We start from the raw sequence: 25,113 nt of genomic DNA, 5'->3' as shown, positions 1-25,113 counted from the left end.
CGCGCCATTGCACTCCAGCCTGGGTAACATGAGCAAAAAACTCCGTCTCAAAAAAAAAAAGAAAAGAAGCAAAACAAAGGAGAATGATGAGCAAGGGAGCAAGAGGAACAAAGTGAGGTTGGACACTTGGGCTGGGGACAGACTGTGAAGAGACTTGTAGGTCATGGCAAAATGGTAGGTGAGTCACTGAATGGTTTAGGGTGGGGTAGAGCTGGGGGCTAACATGGGACAGGAACATTTTACATTTTGAAAAGTCCGATAGCTGCAAAGTGGAGAATCAGCTGGAACAGAGAAAAAGCAAGTGAGTGATCCTAGCAGGGCTCCCAGGGACAGAGAGGTGGACAGTTCTGAAGGCAAACTGAGGAGCTGCTGATGGGGTGGATTCAAGGAGTCAGGATGATGCTCAGGTTCTTGACTAAGGTGGTAGGTGGTACCATTTAGTCTATTCCTGGAAAATGAAATTTTTTACCCCATACTTAGCTTTTTCAGTTATTGATCATTTTCAAGCAATCTGAGGACATCCAGGATTAGAGATGAGAAGAAATTCATACAACGGTACATGGGATTTATCCTAAAAACATGGAAATTATGTCTTCCATGGGCACTGACAGGAAACTTTCTCTCTTTGTTCTTCTCTTTCTCAAGCACTTGGAAAGCAAAACTCCCTAGACACATGGGAAGATGTGTAATATCATTAACCATCAGGGAAACGCAGATAAAAACCACAATAAGACACCACTCCATACCCACTAGGATGGCTACAATAAAAAAGATAGCAGCAAGTGTTGGCAAATATATAGAGGCACTGGAACATTCATATACTGCTAGTGGAAAGGTTGAATGACATGTCCACTCTGGGAAACAGTCTAGCAGGTCCTCAAAAGACTAAACATTGAGTTACTAGGTGACCCAACTACTCCACTCCTAAGTATATACTCAGGAGAACTGAAAATATGTTTAAACAAAAACTTTTACACAAATGTTCATAGCACCATTATTCATAATGGTCCAAAAGTAGAAACAACTCAAATGTTCATATCACATACGTATCTATCTACCTATCTATCTAATCTTATTTGGCTTTATATATCAACCCAAATGTCTATGTTAAACCAACTGATGAATGAACAAAGAAAATATTCCATAATGGAACATTATTTGACAATAAAAAAGAATGAAATGCTGATCCACACTATGACATGTCATACTGATCCATGTCAGTACGATAAGCAAAATAACACATTATGCTAGGCAAAATAATACATTATGCTAAGCAAAAGAACACACACTGTGTAATTCCATTTATGTGAAATATCCAGGATAGGCAAATCTATAGAAAGTAGCATGGTGGCACGCGCCTGCAGTTCCAGCTATGTGGGAGGCTGAGGCATGAGAATTGCTTGAACCTGGGAGGCAGAGGCTGCAGTGAGCTGAGATCACACCACTGCACTCCACCCTGTGTGACAGGGTGAGACTCTGCCTCAAAAAAGAAAAAAATAAAGTAAATTAGTGGTTACCTGGAAGTGGCAGAGGGGAGAATGGGAAGTGACTGCTAAGGGGCACAGGGTTTCTTTTTTTTTTTTTTTTTTTTTTTGAGACGGAGTTTCACTCTTGTTACCCAGGCTGGAGTGCAATGGCACGATCTCGGCTCACCGCAACCTCCGCCTCCTGGGTTCAGGCAATTCTCCTGCCTCAGCCTCCTGAGTAGCTAGGATTACAGGCACACGCCACCATGCCCAGCTAATTTTTTGTATTTTTAGTAGAGACGGGGTTTCACCTTGTTGACCAGGATGGTCTCGATCTCTTGACCTCGTGATCCACCCGCCTCGGCCTCCCAAAGTGCTGGGATTACAGGCTTAAGCCACCGCGCCCGGCCGTTTCTTTTTATAGTATTGAAAATGTTCTAAAATTAGATTGTGGTGATGGTTGCACAATTCTGTATATATACAAATATATACTAAAAATCAGTGAATTGTACAGTTTAAATGGGCAAATTTTATGGTCATATATCTCAAAAGAGATGTGGGAAAAAAAACTTACTAGAGGTCAGCATTACCTTTCCTCTACAGTCTGTGAGAAAGCAGGATGTTAAGAGGGTTCCAAGGTCAAATATCTAGGCAACGTCAAGTTAAACAGATCTCTTTTTCTGTGGGACTTCTCAGAGCCTTTAATCTGTATTATGTGCATAATGTGCATAATAAATCACCAAGTGAGGGGAGGCAGAAGTAGGATATAGGACACATCATTCCCCAAACATACATGGCCACAGAATCTCTTTTAATGGAGCAGTATCACACGGGGCTAGGTTCTGTAGACCCTACTGTGGGAAACAACGTGCTTAGCAGTTCTGCCATTCATTCATTAAGCACTTCCAGACCAGCTACAACACTCCTGCAAGACAATCACTTTTGGGCCAGAGAGAAGGCCAGTACTTTCCCTGACCTCACAGAAGGCAGGCCTAGAAGAAAGAAAATGAATGGGCTCGAATAAGTTGAATGCCCCAGGGGAAGCACAATGCCAATGCTACAAATAAAATACTATGAAGTCCCACAGGAGAAATTCATCCTGATTCTAGACCGAGGAACACTTCATGGAAGACCCAGCATTTCAGCCAGGCCTTAAGCTGTGGGGGATTCTGGCCACACGGAGATGGGAGGAAGGGATCTGGCACAGGAGCCCAGGTCCAAGGGGTGAAGGAGAAGACAGAGTGCTTGTAATAGAACAATGAGTAGTTCCCTTTAGCTGAAGCACACTGTGAAGGAAGCAGAGTAGTAAGACACATAGCTGGAAAGGATTGCGGCTTGAAATGTCAGACCAAAAATGTTTAAACTTCCTCCTATAATAAATGGGGACCCATCTAAGCTTTCTGAGCATGAAGTAAGAGTGATCCTAAACAAGTCACTCTTTGAGCCGTAGGTGTTTCATCTGTAAAATGGGGCTAATTCTAACAGCCCCATCTTATCTGACCTCAGTGTGTGAGGATCAGAGAACTTGGCCACAGAGCAGTGGAGCCTGAGCAAAGTTTATGACTCAGCAGCAGGACAGCTGTTTCCAGTTCCTTAGGAGGAATGTGTATCTCAGAAACACCTGACACGTAATATTTCATCTCTGTGGCAGGGCCAGATGGGAAATCTGAGCAAAAATGAACGCTTCTAAACAGACCATATTTTAAACTTCTCCTGTAGCCGTGAAATCAGATCTGTATTTGATTTCATTTTCTTTGGTTTAGAATGAAATAGGGACTGCAAGGAAGGAACAGCTGCTGGAAACGAAGACACTGGAAGAATACAAACAGCAGATTGCCTGACTTTCATGTCAAGTACTAAGACAAGGGGTGTGTGTGTGTGACACAGAGAGAGAGCAAAAGAGTGTATATATGAATGTGTGCTCCAGAGTGTATATGCATGTGTGTATGAGTATGTATGAGTGTATTTCTGTGTGTATAAGTCTGTGTGCGAGTGTGTTTGTAAATGTTGTAAATGTGTGTGTGAGTTGGGGTAAGTGTGTTTGTGTGTGTGTGTGTAGGTACATGTTGGGAGTAAGGTACAGGGAAAAGGACTCCAGCAAAATTGCTGACCTGTTTATACTGCTCCCACCATATGGTCTAAGAACAAAGAAAGCCAAAGACAACCAACGATCCCAAGGTGCTGCCAGGACTGGCACAAGCTCCTCCCCCGGGACACCAAACCTTTACAGATGGAAATCTTTGCAAACCCAGGAGCCTTACCGGCCTGAGCTGTCCCGAGAGCGCCGAAGCCATCTTGCCACCATTTGTTCTATTCTATGTGCTTTCCGTGTCTGGAATAAACTGGTCTCCAGCTCTTCCATCTACCTAAAAGGAAGAAGAGTGTTCTTAAGATGCTAACCAAAATATTATCAGGAGGATTTTCACAAATCAGTATGATGCTTTCTGTATTTGCCCATTGTAAAACATGCTGATCGAATAACTCGTGTTCCCCTCTTGTCTAAAATCAACATAAACAGGTGTTCAGTGTCCACAGAGTGAACATCTTTAGCAATGCTCAACCTTGCAGCAAACAGATTGGGTTTGTATCTTACACAGTTAAACATAAAGACGAGAGGAAAATTGATAATGTTTCTCAAACTTTGTGACTGTGACACACAGGAAGAGACTCATTACCATGGGACACTGTCCTTCCCTCTCCCAACTGTGTGTGTAACCCGGGACAATGTGGTTCAGTGCTGCCTGCCTCAGGACCTGCATTGACATGGAAGTGTTCTTCAGCATACTGCGCAGAGTCTTCTGAGTGCTGCTGCTTTTGTTCCATCTTTTATATTTAATTTTTGAATAAGTATTTCACTTATATAATTCAACACCAGCTTATAAAAAAGATATACAGTTACTGCATTATGTGCTTAAAAATTTAAGAGGGTAGATCTCAAGTTAAGTGTTCTTTATCACAAAGAAAAACATGTAGACAGTGAAAAGTCTGTCTTATATCCTTCCTTGCTCCCACTGACCCAGCTCCCAGCCCCGTATGTAATCACTGCTCTTGTTCTCCATTTGTCCTTCCAGAGTTTCTTTTTTTTTTTTTTTTTTTCTTTTGGAGAATGGAATCTTGCTTTGTTGCTCAGGCTGGAGTGCAGTGGCATGATCTCAGCTCACCGCAACCTCCACCTCCTGGGTTCAAGTGATTCTCCTCTTCAGCCTCCCCAGCAGCTGGGATTACAGGCACATGCCTCTGTACCTGGATAATTTTTGTATTTTTAGTAGAGACAGGGTTTCACCATGTTGGCCAGGCTGGTCTTGAACTCCTGACCTCAAGTGATCTGCCCAGCTTGGCCTCCCAAAGTGCTGAGATTATAGACATGAGCCACCGCACCCAGCCTTATTCTTTTAAAAAAATTATCTTGGAACATTTTTAGATGTATAAAAACATTGCAAAGATAATACAGGGTTCCCATATCCCTTCATTCAGCTTTTCCTATTATTAACATCTTACATAATCATTGTACCTTTGTAAAAATTAAGACATTAACATTGGTACAATATTATTAACTGAACTATAGACAATGTTCCAATTTTACCAGTTTTTCACTAATGTGCTTCATCTGTACCATGATCCAATCTAGGATACCATGTTGCATTTAGCCAGCTTTGTTAATATTCTCCCAATGCCATTTCAACCGCTCTAGAGCAGCGGTTCCCAACCTTTTTGGCACTAGGGATCAGTTTTGCAGAAGACAATTTTTCCACAGACTGTGGGGGGCTAGGATGAAACTGGCATCATCCCAAATCATCAGGCATCATTCTCATAAGGAGCGTGCAACCTAGACCCCTCCCTTGTGCAGTTCACAGTAGGGTTCGTGCTCCTATGAGAATCGAATCCACTGCTGATCTGACAGGAGGTGGAGCTCAGGCGGTAATGCTCACTCCTGCTGTGGGTTCCAGTTACCAACGGGCTGTGGATCAGTACTGGTCCATGGCCCGGAAACTGGAGACCCCTGCTCTAGAGCATAAAAAAGGAAAGATTTCTAAATCTTTTTTTTTTTTTTTTTTTTTTTTGAGACGGAGTTTCGCTCTTGTTACCCAGGCTGGAGTGCAATGGCGCGATCTCGGCTCACCGCAACCTCCGCCTCCTGGGCTCAGGCAATTCTCCTGCCTCAGCCTCCTGAGTAGCTGGGATTACAGGCACGTGCCACCATGCCCAGCTAATTTTTTGTATCTTTAGTAGAGACGGGGTTTCACCATGTTGACCAGGATGGTCTCGATCTCTCGACCTCGTGATCCACCCGCCTCAGCCTCCCAAAGTGCTGGGATTACAGGCTTGAGCCACCGCGCCCGGCTCTAAATCTTTTTAAGAAGCCAATAAAACATTGATACCAATTCTGACAAAGACAATATATTAAGATACAAATACAATCTCCCTTATGAAAATAAAAGTAAATATACTACATAAAATATTAGCGCAGAGAATCCAGCAGCAATCAACAGAGGAATCATGGGATCTATACAGGGATACAAGGAAAGAAAACTAACCAGGTTGTAAAAACGAAAACATCCTAAGTGATCACTTTGAAAACCTAGAGACACACTTTTCATGTAACTGGAAGCCAAATACAAATTATTTGGGTAAAAAGGCTAACAAGAACATAGGCTGTAATCAAAAATAAATTCCATTTAGATCAATGGATATTCAGTCTAGCTTTACTCTACAATGGGGACGTGAGACCTGAATACTGTCTTCCGTTCTAGGCATCTCACTTTTTAAAAAATATAAAAAGAATAACAGAAAGTAGATTGTTGATTAAATAGGGTGAACTGAGACAAGGTCTTAACTTCTTCTTCCTAAATCCTATAAATCACAATAAAGGAATAAAAAACATATAAACCAATAAGATAATGAATACAGAAGAGAAGACAATAGTAGATGACAGATGTCAATAATATTTGGAAGAAAGTGTTTGGAAGAGAGTTAACTGAGTTTTCAGAACAAAGGAAACAGAAATCTGTGTGCCTTCAGAGGGGAATTCTGATGAAAAATGAGCTGATGGCTAGGCGTGGTAGCTCAGGCCTATAATCTCAGCACTTTGGGAGGCTGAGGTGGGCAGATTGCTTGAGTCCAGGAGTTTAAGACCAGCCTGGGTGATGTGACAAAACCCTACCTCTACAAAAAATACAAAAATTAGTCAGGCATGGTGCCACATGCCTATAGTCCCAGCTAATTGGGAGGCTGAGGTAGGAGGATTGTTTGAGTCTGGGAGGTGGAGGTAGCAGTAAGCTGAGATCATACCACTGCACTCCAGCCTGGGCAACAGGGTGAGACCCTATCCAAGAAATGGAATGACATGGAATGGAAAGTTGGGGAGAGGGCGAAGGGAAGGAGAAGGGGGAGGGAGGAGGGGGAATGGGGCAGGGGGAGGGGGAGGGGGAGGGGGGAAGATGAAGAGGGAGTGGGAGGGAAAGAAGAGCTGATTTGCCCAGTGGCTCAGGAATTAGAGGGAGTAAGTATAAGAGAAAGCAGGGATAAGCATAAGACTGAAAATACGGAATACCCACCTAGACAACTATCTCTTTCCCATCCTACTGAAGACAAGAGGCTTATTTTCTGGAGAAAACGAACAAGATAAGCTTGGGGAGACTAGGTACAATGGACAATGCAGGAATGAAAATGTAGTAAGTAAAACTCTAACTAAATGACAAGACCACTAGCCCCTTCCTTTGCCCAGTTCTCTGAATACTGTCAGCAAGTACTTTATATCCCGCTATGGTTTGAAGATTTGAATGTGTCCCTCAAGTTCATGTGTTGAACAGGGTTGAGAAGTGAACCTATAAGAGGTGACTAGGTCATGAAGGCTGTGCCCTCATGAATGGATTAGTGCCATTACTGTGGGAGTGAGTTCCTGATAACTTTGATCCCTTTCCACACTCTCTTGTGCACTCTTTTGTCCTTCCACCTACGTCCATGGGATGATACAGTAAGAAGGCCCTTACCAGATGCCAGCATCTCAACATTGGACTTTCCAGCCTCCAGAACTGTGAGAAGTACATTTCTTTTCTTTATAAATTACCCAATCTGTGATATTATTTTATAGCAACACAAAACAAACAAAGACATGTCCCAAGCAAAAGATTAAGGGATCCTTCTCTGGAGGACTGAATAACATCAGAGAAAATACCTTCAGATATTGACATTTTCAGGATCCCCCCCCCCCGCAAGGAAAAGTTAACTTGCTGCCAGATCACCTTGCATTAAAATGTATTAATCAATGAGCCAGACCCATCATACAAAGTTTCCAATTATTTGTTTTACTGCTTTACTCTTACTTATGAATATTTAAAGAAAGCATCCATTATTTAAAAAATAGACCAAAACAAATAGAAAAATTCATAAGAACAGAGACAATGTAGAAACAGAAGAAAAAAAAATTCAATCTACAACTTAAATCTTCAAAAAGATAAAGTATGTTCATGAAACAAGAAGAGGATTTTTTTTTTTAAAAGGAACTATCAGAGAATAAGAATGAACACTTGGAAATTAAAAATAAGACAGCTAGAATAAAAAATTCAATTATTAACAAAAACAGAAAAATACAGTCAATGAAAGACTATAGGAAGAGTAACTAAAAGCCAAAGACAGAGAAAACATAAAAGACTATAAATGTTAGTATCCATCCAGGAAGTGTAATATTCATCTAATACAAGTTCCAGAAGTAGAAAATACAGGAAATGGAGGTAAGAAAATTGCCAAATAATTCAATTAAAATTTCCTGAAGAACTTAAATTTTCAGATTAAGAATATGTACTAATTGTCCATCCTAGTGAATGAAAAAAGACCCACATCAAGTAGTGACATTGTAAAATTTCAGAAAATATCTTCTAAACTTTCAGAGAGAGAAAAAAAGATCACATACAAACAAGTGAAATTAAAAATGGCATTAAACTTCTCAGTAATAACAATGGAAGCTGGAAGTCATTCAAGTTCTCACATTTTTAAAGGAAAACCATTCTCAATCAAGAATTCTGTCAAACTACCAATCAAGTACAAAAGAAATTTTCAGATGTTCAGTTCTCTAAAAATTTACCTTTTCATATATCCTCTTCAGGATGCTGATAGAGGATGTGCTCCTGCAAAACAAGGAAGTAAAGAAAAAAAGAAATGAGACCCAGGATATTAGAGATGGAACATAGATAAGAGGATAAAGAAACATCCTAGATGACTGTGAAGGGATGCATTAAGGTAATATCTGTATAAAAGACCTCGAGAGCAACTGTTGTGATGCGTGAAGACAGAGGTCTTAGGAAAAAGAAATAGAAATGGGTAAGTTTTTTGACATGTTTGATGTAGAAAATTTCACTGAGAGGCTGTTGGAGGGTGTGGGAGAATTAGCAATAAGTACCTGAAAAACGAAACAGATCAAAAACAGAGAGAATTATGAAATCCAAGGAAAATAAAAATTTGTATAAGAAAATAAAATTATAATTCACTACTTGGCTCAGTAATGAACAATATTTACATTGTCATGATAATGTAAACATTGAAAAATGGTTTCTCAAGAACAGTGATATAAGGATATTGGAACAACATGGTGAAGGGAAGCAAATGTAGTAGCCTAAGAACTAAATCCTCATTTATCATAATAATTAGATAAAGTTCAAAATTAATAAATTAGAAAATAGGAATGCATATTTCTAGTCTTAGAAATATGCAGGAAAATACCAGAGGAAATGGCTAGAAGAGTTGAAAGAGTTTCTAAGAAAAGAAATTAAAGGGTGAGGAGGTGTGGGGCAGGAATAAGCCCTTAATACTATTTTATTAAATGATTTTTAACTAAGTTTTAAAAATTGAAGAATATATGCTTCTAGTAACATACACAGAAAAATATAATGAAATAAAACACTTATAATCCTACCTCCCAATTAGCAGGTTAATTTTTCATTGTTTTCATGCTTACACATCTATGTTTCTTAATTAAAATGAGATATTATACTTTCTCACTTATGATTTCATAAACTTATGATTTCATACTTTCTCACTTATGATTTCATGATTTCATTCCATGTTAATATTTAAGCATTTACACCATCACTTAAAATTGTTATATCATATTATTTTCTCTAATCATAATTTATTTAATAAATCCATCATTGGACATCTGTGTTGTTTCCAGTTTTTCACTATTATGAAAGCTTTACAATAAAAATCTTTATTCATGGCAAATGGCTACTTCCCAGGTATTTTGGGGGGGATAAATTCCTGGACATGAAATTATTGGACATAAACACATGTTCACTTTTAAGAATTTGGATGCATATTGTCAAACTGCCTCCAAGAAGTTACCAATTTGCACTCCTGCCAGGACAGAGCTTTTGAATTGTATTACTTAAAAAAATTGGCCATGGCGGGGCACAGTGACTCACGCCTGTAATCCCAGCACTTTGGGAGTCCAAGGCAGGTGGATCACGAGGTCAGGAGTTTGAGACCAGTCTGGCCAAGATGCTGAAACCCCGTCTCTACTAAAAATACAAAAATCAGCCAGGCGTGGTGGCATATGCCTATAATATCAGCTACTCAAGGGGCTGAGCCAGAAGAATCACTTGAACCTGGGAGGTGGAGGTTGCAGTGAGCTAAGATCGTGCCACCATACTTCAGCCTGGGTAACAGAACAAGACTCTGTCTAAAAAAAAAAAAAAAAAAATTTGCCAGTAGGATGAAAATTATTGACTTAAAAGTTTATATTTTGAAAAACACAGAAGACAAAAGTAAATTATCTTCCATATTCTTATAAAAACTAGACATTATTGGCTGGGGGCGGTGGCTCACACCTGTAATTCCAGGACTTTGGGAGGCTAAGGCAGGTGGATCACCTGAGGTCAGGACTTTGAGACGAGACTGACCAACATGGCGAAACCCTGTCTCTATTAAAAATACAAAAATTAGTTGGGCATGGTGGCGCGTGCCTGTAATCCCAGCTACTCAGGAGGCTGAGGCAGGAGAATCGCTTGAACCTAGTGGATGTTGCAGTAAGCTGACATTGCGCCATTGCACTCCAGCCTGGGTGACAAGAACAAAACTCTGTCTCAAAACAAACAAACCAAAAAAACCTAGACATTATCATTTTAAAAAATATTTGCTTATGGGATGGAAAGTAGCATTCAATTATTGCTTTAAATATATATTTATATATAATTAAATATACATTTATAAACAGAAAATGTATATACTTATATATGTTTCCTTATATATGTATACACTTATATATGTTTTTGTATAAATATATACAAAAATATATTTATTGTATATATAGGAAAATATTTTAAAAATTAAATATCATACATAAATCCATCACGTTGAAAATTATACAAAATAAGCATACTACTTCAAGTACCCAACCCATTCCCCTAGAGGTTAACATAGTTAACAATTTGGTATGTATTCATACTAACTGTCCTGAATTAGTAGAGACCTACTTATATCATGTATATCAACACATATTTTCTACAAAAATAGGATGCTATACTCAGTAGTCTGTACTTTGTATTTTTTAACCTGCAAATATATCCTGTACATCTTTCCAGATCCGAACGCATTACAGCTCTGATTGGAAGTTATTTGATTACTAACACAGCTCAATATTTCTCATGTGCTCTTGGCCACTTTATTTATTTCTTATTACTTTACCGTTTCTGATTTTTTCTTATTTTTCTGCTGGAATGTTTGCCTTCTTGTCACCAATTTGTAAAAGCTCTTTTATAATAAGGATTATTTAATGTTCCTTTTCCAAGGATACAAAATCACATCATATTTCTTTGAGAAATATGATTACCATGGAGGATCAAGAATGTAGGTTATAGTGTCCTGACAATTCAGAGACTAAACACAGAAGACAGAAGAATAAACATCTAGCAAAACCCACGGGATATTGTTTTCAAAAATCAACTGCTGCAGTCAGGCCCTCTCTAGGATCAAGTCCATTGGAAATTCTAGGATATTGATATTAACTTGGTCTGTCTTATGTCTGAGCATCAGACTTTCCTATGGGGTCTAGGAAAGGATATTTAAAAGCAAGTCATATAAAAACACATTGAAAAATCAAAGAATGTTTATTAAATAAAAACTTGGGGTTGGCCCACACGATCATGGTTCACAAAGAGTCCAAGGGCCACCATTTGGAAAACACATATTCCACAGGATTCTGGGATTTAGAGACAGGATTAATGGGGAAATGCCACAGAGTGGGGGACTCTAGCTCAGACTAAGGCAAGAAATTCGTGATCTTTGTGATCCAAGCGTGGAATGAGTTTTCTCAAGAATTCTTAAGATCTTGGATACTGAAGGTATTCCAGGAGAGGCTGCATAAACTGCATGGATATCACAGAAGGGACATAATGATGGCGCACAGGGACATAGCCATGGAATACACGAAGTAAATGATGTCTACAGTTCTGTCCATTCATGCAGTTTGAGGTCTCCACTAGATCTAGGAGCCAGGCAAGATGGTATCTGTTACGGTCTGTCTTGAAATTCAAAGCCCCACATTACCCAGAGTAGTTGGAAATCCTGAAGTAAGCACAGCACTGAAAGATGCACAATGTCTGACCTCTACATTTTGAGAATTTCCACATGACGGCAGAGTTGTCAGGGATCTCCAACATATCCACAGAACTGAAGACGATCAAGCCTTTCCATTTCTTTTGAAAGTCTTCAAACTACAGTGGTTACTTTTAAAGAAACTGCTGCCAAATAAAATTTAGCTAATTGGTTTCTATAAACAGACATGGTTCTAATCAAGACAATTAATTTGTGTTATAGATCTGGACTGTTGGGTAGGCATGTACCTTCATCCAGGGATCCCCAAAGACTAAACAAACGGCTACATCAACCAAGCCATTAAAAGTGCTCCCTGACTCAGCAAGGTCTGAGCAGGAGAGTTTAAAGTCGAGAGAATGACCTGCTAATGGTTTTAATGTTAGCCTCCAGACTCCTGGGCTAATGGAAGGAAATAAATGTCCATATAATCCAAAACGTTTGAATCTTCTCTACAGTCCCACTGCCAAGAAGTCATCTAGACTCCTACGTTCTGTCATTCCCTGTTGGACCCATCGTATTGTCACAAAGTTTCTTTGCATAAAAGTGAATTCCACCCGTCTGCAGCTTCAGTCCTCCACACCAGGACTGCCCTCTGGCCATTCCTACCACCAGCATCCAGAATAAATCAGCTCTCTTTCTGGATTTAGACATAGAAATCTTTCAGTCTTTCAGTCTTCTTTGTCCCAAATTAAACATCCTCTGTTCTTTCAACAGTTCCTTGTAATACAAGATGTTTTTAGAGCATACATCAACTTGGAAAAATCCCTTAAAAGAAATGAACCCTCAGATTAAACACAATTCTGGTTACCTGGAACAATGTGAATATAAAAAGGCAAATTCTCTCAAAATATTTTGTAAATGGAGAAGACTAAATATGTCAAGATGATAGCTATTTTAAAGGCAAACAGACAATTAAGGTTATAAACCCTTCAAAAGGGATGCAAAAGGTGATAATAAAAGACTTCAGGAAACTAGCACACGCTATTGAGAAACAAAAACATCAATGGAGGCAGCAAAGGATAAAAGAGAAACTGAAGAGCCAAAAAGCACTTGCACTAAATTAAAATTGTAAATAAAACTAGACAGCACTTCAAGAAAAACTGTTAGACATGGAATCAAATTGAGGATTTCAACTTACAAATAACAGAGCTAGCAGAGAAAATGGAAAAGGAATGTACAAAATTGTAATCAAAGAAATAATGAAAGGCAAATTTATTAAGCTAAAAAATACGTTTCAAAAATAAAGAACACAAAATACAACTCTCAAATACGCCTCCAGGAAGGCTCTTCACATATCAACCCAAATTCTTAAACTGCAAAAATTAAAGCATCATTCGTAAAACCTGTTTTAAAAAAGGAAAAGAGAATGATAATTTGAAAAAGAAAAATTGGCTGAGTGTGGTGGCTTATACCTGTGATACCAGCACTTTGAGAGGCCAAGGCAGGCGGATCACAAGGTCATGAGTTCGAGACTAGCCTGGCCAACATGGTGAAACCCCATCTCTACTAAAATTACAAAAATTAGTCAGGTTTGGTAGTGTATGTCTGTAATCCCAGCTATTCAGGAGGCTGAGGCAGGACAATCACTTCAACCTGGGAGGCAGAGGTTTTGGTGAGCCAAGATCACGTCATTGCACTCCAGCCTGGGCAACAAGAGCGAAACTCCGTCACAAAAAAGAAAAGAAAAGAAAAGAAAGATTAGGTTTGTATATTTTGTAGCATATTATTTGGGTATTAATTCAAGTTCATTATTTTTTTCCTCTGGGAGATATACAAGCTTTACAAGTGATACTTGAGACACTGTTCTTGAAAGATATCTTGGCTTGGTATGGTAGCTAGAATTCAAGCACTTTGGGAAACTGAGTGGGGAGAATTGCTTAAGGCCAGGAGTTTGAGACCAGCCTGGGCAACATAGTAAGATCCTGTCTCTAGAAAAGATTTCGAAATAGCTGGGCATGGTGGTGCACACCTGTAATCCCAGCTACTTGGGAGGCTGAGGTAGGAAGATCACCTGAGCCCAGGAAGTTGAGGCTGCAGTTAGCCATGATCGTGCCACTGCACTCCAGCCTGGGTGACAGAGTAAGACCCTATCTTAAAAAAAAAAAAAAAAAATTGGAAGAATCATGCTTGATTCTTTCCCTGTTTCATGCCCCACATTGATTCAGTCACCAAATTCTGTTGACCTTAGTCCCAAGTGTCTTAATCTCTCACCTCCTCTCCTTTCTGAGTGCTACTGCCTGAGTTCAAACTTTCATTGTGTCTGAAGTACTACAATAGCCCTCAGCCAGACTCCTTACTCTTCATCAATCTGTCCTCCATGGGGTGGCCAGAGTGATATAACACGTAATTCTAATCACATCACTTTTATTTTCAAAATCTTCCAGTGGTTCCCCTTCATCTTTAGGATAAATTCTGAGCTCAACAATTATAGTGATGTCAATACACAATTATGCTAACAACATTACCACTTACTATGTGCCAGGCCCTGGGCTAAGCAATATACATAGGTTATCTTATTTAATACTTATAATAATTCTCACTTATAAAAAAAAGGAAACTGAGGCATGAAGAAGTTAAGTAATCTGGCTAAGAGCACACAGCAAGGAAGTGGCAGAACATGAATTCAAAATCAGATGAGCTTGCTTGTCTCTGAAGCTGGACTCAGCCATTCCATCCCACTGCCTCCCTGCTGGCCTTGGGATGGCAGTCAAAGCCTTCTGTGATCTGGCCCTGCCTACCTGCCAACTTCATCTCCCTCACACCACACTCCGCAGAACTGCTTTACCTGTTTTCCCCCAAAGGGCCTTAGTTTCTCATGCCCTTGTGCCTCTGCAGATACTGTTTCTTTGCCTAGTCCATACCCCCCGCCTGTACATCCATCAAATTCCTACTCGCACTTCAGTGAACAGGCACAGTAGTGTACTGGATTAGCACAGAACACTCCCCTCTCCAGCTTGTTTTCTCATCTGTGAAAACAATGATAATGATCCCTGCCCAGCTATGCATCAGGGTTGGTATAAGGCTTACATGTCATTATATCGTAACAATGCTTTGAAAACTATAAAGCTCTATGCAAATGTGCCCAAGAAACATCTCTTTTTCTGAAGCAGTGTGAGCTCAGTTGTGTGACCAAATTCGCATGCGGCAAAAGTTTGAAGCAGAAGTCGATTTCTGCCACAAAGAGGAATGAGGTACTGATGCATGGTACAGCATGGCTGAAACTTGAAAGCATTATGCTAAGTGAAAGAAGCCAGACACAAAAGCCTACATGATTTCATATAAATGTCTGATTCCATTTATATGAAATGTCCAGAACAGGCAGATGTATAGAGATAGAAAACTGATTAGTGGTTGTGAGGGCAGTGGGGAAGGGAAAGGGAAGCTGACTGCTAATGGATAAGAGATGTCTTTTTAAGGTGATAAAAATGTCCTAAAATTAGACAGTGGTAATAGCTGCACAATTCTGTGAATATTCTAAAAACCACTAATGGTATATTTAAAGGGCCAATTTTATGGTATGTGAATTGTATCTTAACTTTAAAAAGAAAAACAAAAGTTTATTTCTGCCCAGTTTCACCCTTCCATCCTCCTTTCCTCACCAGTAAGTAACAACCCCAACTCTAAGAAATCTGCTTTTCTCACCTTTCCCCCATTTTTTCTTAGAAGCCTTAGAAGCGCATGGAAGGCTGGTTAAAGCATAAATGTCTGAGCCACAAAGTTTCTGGTTCAGGAAGTCTAGGGTGGGGCCCAAGAATTTGGATTTTTAACCTCCCTCTAGATAAAACCTAGGGAATGCTGAAAGGAACACTGAAATAGACATCAGGAGACCTGGTTTCCTTCCTGGCTTTGCCATTAATTAAGTCTAGAATTGCACAAGTTGCTAAGCCTCTGGTGAGCCCTTTATCTTAACATTGCACTAAATTGTATCAGCTTGTCACTTAAGTCTTTCAGGGATCCCCATCCCTAAAATCCAATATCTTCCTGGATGTACAACTCTTGTCCATCCCACCATTGTTCCCAAAAGACTGCTCTCCTGACCAATGTGGGGAAGGAGGGAAACCAACAGTTTCGTCTGTAGATTTCATTCACTCCTCATGACAACCCCACGTAGTGGGCATCCAAAACTCCATTTGGAGGACAAGAAACTGAGGCTTGGAGAGGTTAAAAAACTTCCTCAAAGTGGCCAAGGGGAACCCAAGGTCCATCCTTCTTCTGTTACATAATTATTTGTTCCAAAGCTTCTCTGTCTCTCAAAACAAAACAAAACAAAACAAAACAAACCCTAGGTAGCCTTTCTTGTGTCTTTGTTCCAATCTTTCCCACTTTCTGGGACTTACTCAAATCCTAAGTAACCGTCAACACTTAGCTCAAGCCCCACCACACCTAGGACAGGTTCCTGGCCACCCACCTACCATGTTCCCCCAGGTTCCCCAACCACAGAGCTGCTGTGTAGTGTCCTGCTCTTCCATACAGCCTGTGACCATCTCCCTTATGCTCTTTGTCTTGTGTTTTCTAACATCATATGGATTCAGGTCTTGTTTTCTGCCCCTCAGATTGTGAACTCCTTGAGGGGAGGAGAAAAGTCCCGTTTCTTTACAATCCCTGCAGAGCCTAGCAGAATGCCTTCAGCTCAGTCGAGATCTGTTGAATAAATAACGGCAGGTTACAGATGTCTGAAATGCTATGCTAAGATGAGAACCCCAGAACAATAAGCAGCTGTAACTATTGAACCTTCTAAGCCCAAAGGAAAAGCTATTGGCAGATATTTTAGGGAGGTTCACATTACATTTCTAATGTCAATCATTTGATGTTGCCTTGGTTCATTACCGTGATCATATCTTAGTGAGAGATAATGGGCTCACACAACTGCATGAATTTCTTAAAAAGAATTCAGATTGCAATGACGCTTCATCAGAAAAAGGACATTCTTAGAAAGGAAGGAAGGGGGGGCTTATCTATTAGACCACATGATTATTCCTCAAAGTGCAGTTGCAACCAGGACCCCAGGAAGGAGTTTCAAACCTCTCTTCCCTACTCAGGGATCTCAGTCAGGTCTTTCACAGTAACACAGGCCCTGACATTTTAACCTCACAAGAAATTTCACCCATGGCCATAAAAAGTAGAGGTAAAGCCAATTGCATATTTTCTTTTTTCTATTTTTTTGAGACAGATTCTGGGTTTGTCACCCAGACTGGAGTATAGTGACCCGATCTTGGCTCACTGCAGCCTCTGCCTCCTGGGTTCAAGTGATTCTCTCACCTTAGCCTCCAGAGTAACTGGGATTACAGGTGCATGCCACCACGCCTAGCTAATTTTCTTGTATTTTTAATAGAGATGGGGGTCTCGTTATGTTGCCCCAGCTGGTCTCAAACTCCTGGCCTCCAGTGATCCACCTGCCTTGGCTTCCCAAAGTTCTGGGATTATAGGCATGAGCCACCATGCCCGGCCTGAATTGTTTATTTTCATTTCTTATTTTGGGATAGTACTGCATATCATTCCTGCTCCGCCTCCATCTTCCCTTCCTTCCTTTAAGCCTCTCTCTACAACAGGAACTCCCCCCCTCTTTTTATTATAGAAAAGGGCTTTGAATACCTGAAAGGGGGTTCATCATGGACCAGAGAAAAAACAATGCTCACAACTGGTTCTCTAGGTCGACTAAGCCCTTCATTCACGTCCAGAAGCTCTAGTTGCCTGCATCTTCTGCCATCTCACCTTGCCTTGCACAACAGATGAAAAGGAAACACAGGAGGTGGGAAAGCGCCCTGGAACCCCCTCACCCCAGGGTGGCATTCCCCAAATGACAGTTGACCTCAAACTGCCCTCCTGACTTTTGCCATGTCAGCTAACTGCCAGATCACCACACCTGCCACACACACGGTCTGCGTAAAACAAATTCTATGATGCAGTGCTTCCCGCTGTAGCTTCCTCCTAGACAACAGTATTCATTTCAACCGCAGGTTTGATCGTGCTGGATGTGTTGTTTTCTTTCTGGTGTACATTAAAATAAATATACAACAATTTAAACAAAAAGCACTCATTCACATATCCACTAAAATAGACTTGAGTGTCATGTGGTACACAGACAAGCCTTTGGGAACACTAGTTCAGGGCATCGTCATGGCCCTCAGATTTCCCATCTGCCTAACAGGATTAGACATCCCTTAGAAAGGGCTTAGCCTCTTATCTAGATCAGTACAGATGGCCTCTGCATGGCCCTTTGAGAGCTACAGGGTGGCAATAGGAACAGACAGCTCTAACGGGGATCCAGGCTGTGCCTTTCCCTTGCTAGGAATCTGAGGGGATGGGGACCCAGGTCACTCCTAGTAGAAGACTGGAAGTTGGTCACACAAGTCATCGACTTTACCAGATGAACAGAAAGGATGTGGGAAAGGGCTGAAACTAACACCAATGTCAGCACCGATGTGACCTGCAAGGCCTCACCTCACCGTGTTTGTCTTACTGCTGACCCTCAAGCAGCCTCAGTGATGGATGGCAAGTGATACTGCCGACTCAGCTGCAGCTGCTGAACCTCTTGTCTCCACCCTGGTGCAGAGAAAGAGCATTGTGCAGGGAGACAGGGGACCAGCAGTCAGCTTCCTGCTCTGCTACCAGCTGGACATGTGACCCAAGTCACATCCCTTTCCTCCATGTCTGTTTTCCCCCCTGTAAAGGTAAGAGTTACGCATGGATAAAATTTGAAAATGCTGTGCTCCATGAAAGGAGCCAGTCACAAAAGACTACATATTCTATGATCCCATTCATATGAAAGTCCAGTGGGGAACTCTGCAGAGACAGGAAAGAGATTAGTGGTCGCTTAGGGTTGGGGAAATGGGGCATGGAAGAGTGATAGTGAAAGAAGGTTTCTTTTAGAGGTGATGAAAATGTTCTCAGGTTGACTATGCTGACGTTTGTACTATCGGTGAATATACCAAAACCTCTGAATTGTATGCTTTGGATGAGTAAATTGCGTGGTATATGAATCATATCTCAATAAAGGTGTTTTACAAAAACAAATGCCATAAAAGGAGAAAAAGAAAAGTGATGGGGTTAGAAACATGACCTCAAAGCCCTTTCAAATCATAAGTTTCTGACTCTCTTTAAACAAACTACAGTTCCCATATGCTTCTGGCCACCAGCCTTCTCATCAGTTTTGGGCAGACTGCTGCTCTCTCAAAAGACGTTTTTCACCCAACAAACATCTGGCCCTATGCCAATATCTGTGAGGAGCAGGATGATGCATCCGCCACAGCGTCTGCCCGCTAGGAGCTCCAACACACGACGGATGGCAATGCCATGAGAGAGGGTTGCACGGAGAGGAGGGCTCAGAAGAAGGGGGATCACCTCCAGGTCAGGGGAGCACCGAGATTGGAGGCTTCTTCACACCAGAAACACCTGTGCTAGGCCCTAAGTGGCTGATGAGGACCCTGGGGTCTGAGAAGCCTACCTGGAAAATCTAAGGGCCCAGACCAAGTGCAATCTATCAGGGCTTTTCTGGGCCCTGCCCTGACTCAGAAGGCTCATACACACCGTTAGATACCTAACGGTCAGCAGTAAGACAAACATGGTGAGGTGAGGCCTTGCAGGTCACATCAGTGCTGACATTGGTGTTAGTTTCAGCCCTTTCCACTTTCCCGGGAAGTGCTTTGATGGCAGAGGTGCAGTTGACTCTGCAGTGACTCTAGGTCTCAGGGATATCTTCACTTCCTTCATTCATTCGACAGATATTTATTCAATATCCTCTATGTGCTTGGCACTGTTCTAGGTCTTAGGAGTCATTAGGAACAAAAAAGACAAAAGACTACCCTCATGGAACTTACATTCTAATATAGGTTCTCACTAGACAAGAAACAATGGACAAAAAAGGAAATTAATTAAGACTGTGAGAAAGTGGTAAGTACACCAGTGCAGTGGCTTGCACATGTAATCCCAGCACTTTGGGAGGTCAAGGCGGGTGGATCACTTGAGGTCAGGATTTCAAGACCAGCCTGGCCAACATGGTAAAACTCTGTCTCGGCCGGGCGCGGTGGCTCGAGCCTGTAATCCCAGCACTTTGGGAGGCCGAGGCAGGTGGATCACGAGGTCAAGAGATCGAGACCATCCTGGTCAACATGGTGAAACCCTGTCTCTACTAAAAATGCAAAAAATTAGCTAGGCATGGTGGCGCGTGCCTGTAATGCCAGCTACTCAGGAGGCTGAGGAGGGAGAATTGCCTGAACCCAGGAGGCGGAGGTTGCGGTGAGCCCAGATTGCGCCATTGCACTCCAGCCTGGGTAACAAGAGCGAAACTCCGTCTCAAAGGAAAAAAAAAAAAAAAAAAAAAAAACTCTGTCTCTACTAAAAATACAAAAATTAGCCAGGCATGGTGGCAGGCACCTGTAATCCCAGCTACTTGGGAGGCTGAGGAAGGAGAATTGCTTGAACCTGGGAGGCAGAGGTTACAGTGAGCTGAGAGTACACCACTGCACTCCAGCCTGGGCAACAGAGTGAGATACCATCTAAAAAAAAGAAAGTGGTAAGTACTAGAGGGGAAAAGAGCTAGAATTAGCATCAATGCATTGAAGCTGGAGGTCAGGGGTAGGTGGAATTTTATTTATTCTGAGATCTCCCACACATATCTCCAGGGAGCTGTAGGTCTGCTCTTTCTTTTTCACAGTTCTTCCCCAGTGACCTTTCATGTCAACAGCACAGGCCTTGTCATGCCCTGTTCCAATCCCAACTCTCTCAGTCAAATCTGTAGCCAAGGGCTTAGCCATGACACACCTGGACAAATGTCACCACGGATCCTGTTTCTATTTCTTCCTCTCTGAGTCAATGCTAATATCCACAGATTCAAGAAACACTCAATGATCATCAACAGTATACCAACTACAGGGGTGGTGGGGGATACTGAGATAAGCAAGCACAATTCTCACCTCAAGGAGTCTGCAGTTTACCAGAGAAGTCAGACATATACATACCTAATCAGAATTCAAAGCAAAATAAAGGAAGTGATCTGCTAGCAACATGAGCAAAGGTTGCAAGGTTTTTGGACCACGGTCTATAGTTTTTAAAGCACTCTTATGGGCAGATGATCTTGTTTGGTGGTCACATCATGATACTCCTCCTTCCCTGCTTTCACAGTGCACTGCTGGGCTCACAGTTCTTCCCCAGCGACCTTACATGTCAACTGCACAGGCCTTGTCATGTCCTGCTTCCAACTCCGACTGTCACTAACCATGTACTAACCTTGCAGCCTTGGACAAGTTACCATAGCCTCCCTGAGCCTATACTGTCATCTATGAAATGGGGCTGACTTCACCTGCTTCACAGTAAATTAGATAATATATATGAAGTTCTACCAGAATGCACAGCACAAAGTCCTCAATGACAGCAGCTGTGATGTTATTCTTCATTTCAAAAGGTTATCCTCTTGAAACTTAACTTTCATCTGTCTTTGTTGTCTTCCTAACTCAATTCCTAAACTGTATTTCTCTCCAATTATCCTCAGTCCTAACCACTGGGTAATAAATTACTGAATGAATGAATCAATCAATCAATCAACCAACTGAAAATTGGAATGAGGGAGAGAGAAAAAAAGCATGGACGACTCTCAGGCTTCTGGTTTGGGTGGCTGGGGAGCATGGTCCCTTTCACCACAAAAGGAAACACTAGGAGAAGGACAGGATTGAAAAGTAAGATGTTGGGAGGCCGAGGCGGGTGGATCACGAGGTCGAGAGATCGAGACCATCCTGGTCAACATGGTGAAACCCCGTCTCTACTAAAAATACAAAAGATTAGCTGGGCATGGTGGCACGTGCCTGTAATCCCAGCTACTCAGGAGGCTGAGGCAGGAGAATTACCTGAACCCAGGAGGCGGAGGTTGCGGTGAGCCGAGATCGCGCCATTGCACTCCAGCCTGGGTAACAAGAGCGAAACTCCATCTCAAAAAAAAAAAAAAAAAAAAAAAAAACAGAGAAAAGTAAGATGAAGAATTTGGTTGGGAAATGCTGAATTTGCAATAATGAAGGACAGTCGTTATGTCCAGTAGATAGTTGAAGCTAAAAATAAAAATCTGATAGTCATCAGGTTGCAACTGTGAAGTTGAATAGTTATCCTAAGAGAAGCTGCATATCAAAACTAGGGTCCTGTGCATAAGACCAATACCCAGGCTCCACCCACCCACCTCCAGATGCTGACTCAACTCAACTGGGATGGGGCCTGGGCAGGGTTTGGTACAGGAGACCTTGGTAATTGAAATGTGCAGCTAGAATTGTGAATCTTTAGGGCAGGATGAGAAGAGCTGAGGAAGGAATGATGGCGGCACCATGATTTTACAGGCTGAAGAACCCAGGAAACCAAGAAAGGAAACTGAGAATGAATGGTTAAAGAGGCCTGAGAACAACCAAAGAATCCTGGGGAGAAAAAAGGTTCAGAAGACTATGTAGACAGTTTGGTGGCTCCTCAATAAGTTACATGTAGAATAACCTTGACTTGGCAATTCCACTTCCTGGTACCTACCCAAAAGAAATGAAAATAGATATTCAAACAAAAACTTGTACACTAATGATCATAGCAGCACTATTCACAATAGCCAAAAGATAGAAACAAACCAAACACCCATGAACAGATGAATGGACAAACTCCTTGTGATATATCCATGTTATGGAATATTATTCAGCCATAAAGTGGAATGAAATACTGACACATGCTATCACATGGACGAACCTTGAAAACATCTATGCTGAGTGACAGAAGCCAGACACAAAAGGTCACATGTTGCATGATTCCATTTATATAAAATATCAAGAACAGACAAGTCTCTATAAAGACAGAAAGCAGATTTGTGGTTGCCAGGGATTGGGGGGGAAGGAAATGGAGAGTGACTAATGAATGGATATGGGATTACGAAAAATTTCAGAACTAGGTACTGGTAACAGTTGTACAATGTTGTAAATGTACTTTATGCCACTGATCTGTATGCTTTCACATGGTTTAAAAATGGTAAATTTAATGTTATATGACTTTTACCACAAAAAAGTATATAAGCAACCATGTCAAGTAAAGTCAAGACAGCCAAAAGATCCATCAGAAAAGGGTCCACAGACTTGGCAATTAGGACCTTCAGATAACCCATTCTCCTTGGCGCCTCCTGTTACTGTACAGCCACACGAAGTATCTGGGAACTGGGCTAGAAGCCTGTGAGGGTCTTTCCAGCTCAGAGGTGATAAAACCTGGTCATCTTTAGTGCTCCTTTGCCATTCAATGTGAAGTTATTTTCCTCTCCATAGACTGTTTGGTTATTACAAATGCCCTGAATCTGTTAAAATGATCTCGACAACCATCTGGGCATAATTCAACAAAATCGTGGAATGTAACTTCAAAGTCTAGATTTGTTTTTTTTTACTGTCAAGTGATTCATCTGATGTCATTACACACCAACTAATTTTCAACAGCCTCTGGGCATGTTTGATATCACACACACCAAAACCAAAACCCACAGCAACTACAGTGCTTGGGAAATTCAGACTAAGGACCCCCAGAGTTCTCGCCCATAAGAAGCTGCCTGCCACCCTGGTGGCCTGAGATTTGACTCCACATTTCTGTGTCTGGGGAAGGAAGTCAGGATTACAAACGTATCACACTAATAAACAGTAACAACCACCACCACAGCATAAGCAAGCGAGAATGGCTTGCAGGGCTGATGGGCCCCAGACATGCCTCGCAGAGCTCTTGCCCATGACTGTGACATCAAGACTCTGTCTTGGCTTTGAGGTCCCTTTTCTGAAAGTCCTCACCCTTTTCGTAGGCTTGTTGCTGGCCATGGGCTTGCAGGCCCCTAGACTCTGCATTTTTCAGTTTCAGTCTCTGGACACCAGACTCCACTTTACAGGGTCTACAGCCATCTCAAGTCAAGGGATTTAGTCCAAAAGTCAGAAAAATTCATTCCATTAGATCCTCTTTCCTCCGGGATCTGTGCTGGGTGTGGTAGAGGAGATTGAGATGAAGCAGACACAGCCCTTGCCCTTGGGGTGTTCATCGTGTTATAGAGAAGACAAGCCACAGAGAAAACTCCTAACCAATATAAGGCAGAAAGTAGGGCCCATAAGAAAGGAATGCCTAAAATGCTGTAGGGAGTCTAGGAAGAGCTTCTGCCAACAGCAGGGCAGTGTGTGTCTTGCTCATCTCTGCATGGGGCTTAGGAAAGGCTGATTGCTGTCAGACGGCCAAGAATGCCAGGTGCCACCTGCCAATCAGGACCCTATGCAAGGGTTCAGGCCAACGGGCCACTCTGGCTGTCTTAATTAAGCCCTAATTAAGCATTCTGCCCGGAAACCTCTTCTCCCTCCTGTAGAGCTGCCCAGTTTACAGCAAACAATTCAGAGAACCGGGTCAGCTGTTAGGAGATGGCAGCCAGTAGGAGCGGCACTGGCAGCTGTGAATGAATGCCAACTCGATTCAGAGATCACTGAAAACCACAGGGCCCAGGAACTCAGAAATTCAACCCAAATTGAGCATTCTGCCCTCTGTCCCTAACCTCAGTAGAGAAAAGTGTCCAGTTTGGGTCACCCCATTTTAAAAGTACATAGAGATGATCAGGGCTGGGAGTTCTGCCTAAGGAAAACACTATGCAGCAAGATGCTCCTGAGGCACAAGCTCTAGGGATGAAAAACAGAACAACTGGCCACAGGAGCATGCTTAGGTAAGTTATAGCACGTCCTCTGCCTCAAATTTCCAAAAAACGAGAGCCAGAAACCATGTAATATTCCACAAAAAGTCTTTGATTTAATGTAGAGTATAAACCATAGGCCACAAAGCTGTATCTATGCTCTGGGTACAACTGAAAGTGATGCTGGGCACAGACATGCAGGAACACAAAACAACAAGTGTGATCTCATAGATGCTGGGTTTAGGTAGCCAATTCTTTTTGTTTTTATTTTAATTCCCATTGTTACTGTTTGTGTAGCAATAATACCTCTTTTTTTTAAATTATACCTTAAGTTCTGGGGTACATGTGTAGAATATGCAGGTTTGTGACATAGGTGTACACGTGCCATAGTGGTTTGCTGCACCCATCAGCCCA

General features: G+C 41.7%; 1 protein-coding gene across 2 annotated transcripts in view; it reads right to left on the bottom strand.

Annotated features, from left to right (window-relative positions):
- FRMPD1 (FERM and PDZ domain containing 1) overlaps nucleotides 1-25,113 on the bottom strand; it is a 106,151-nt gene that overhangs the window by 56,215 nt on the left and 24,823 nt on the right. The window contains exon 2 of one of the 2 annotated variants that reach the window (XM_039475299.2): nucleotides 3,728-3,832. In XM_039475299.2, coding sequence (XP_039331233.1) covers nucleotides 3,728-3,828 — 101 coding nt within the window. In that variant the 5' untranslated portion in view covers nucleotides 3,829-3,832. Of the gene's footprint in view, nucleotides 1-3,727; nucleotides 3,890-25,113 lie in introns of those variants that run through there. The other variant, XM_074395060.1, reaches the window with a different exon arrangement.

Source organism: Saimiri boliviensis, chromosome 2 (assembly GCF_048565385.1).
Source record: "Saimiri boliviensis isolate mSaiBol1 chromosome 2, mSaiBol1.pri, whole genome shotgun sequence".
NCBI classification, from domain to species: Eukaryota; Metazoa; Chordata; class Mammalia; order Primates; family Cebidae; genus Saimiri; species Saimiri boliviensis.
Note: the sequence above shows the minus strand (reverse complement) of the source record. Positions and strands in the feature narration are given on the sequence as shown.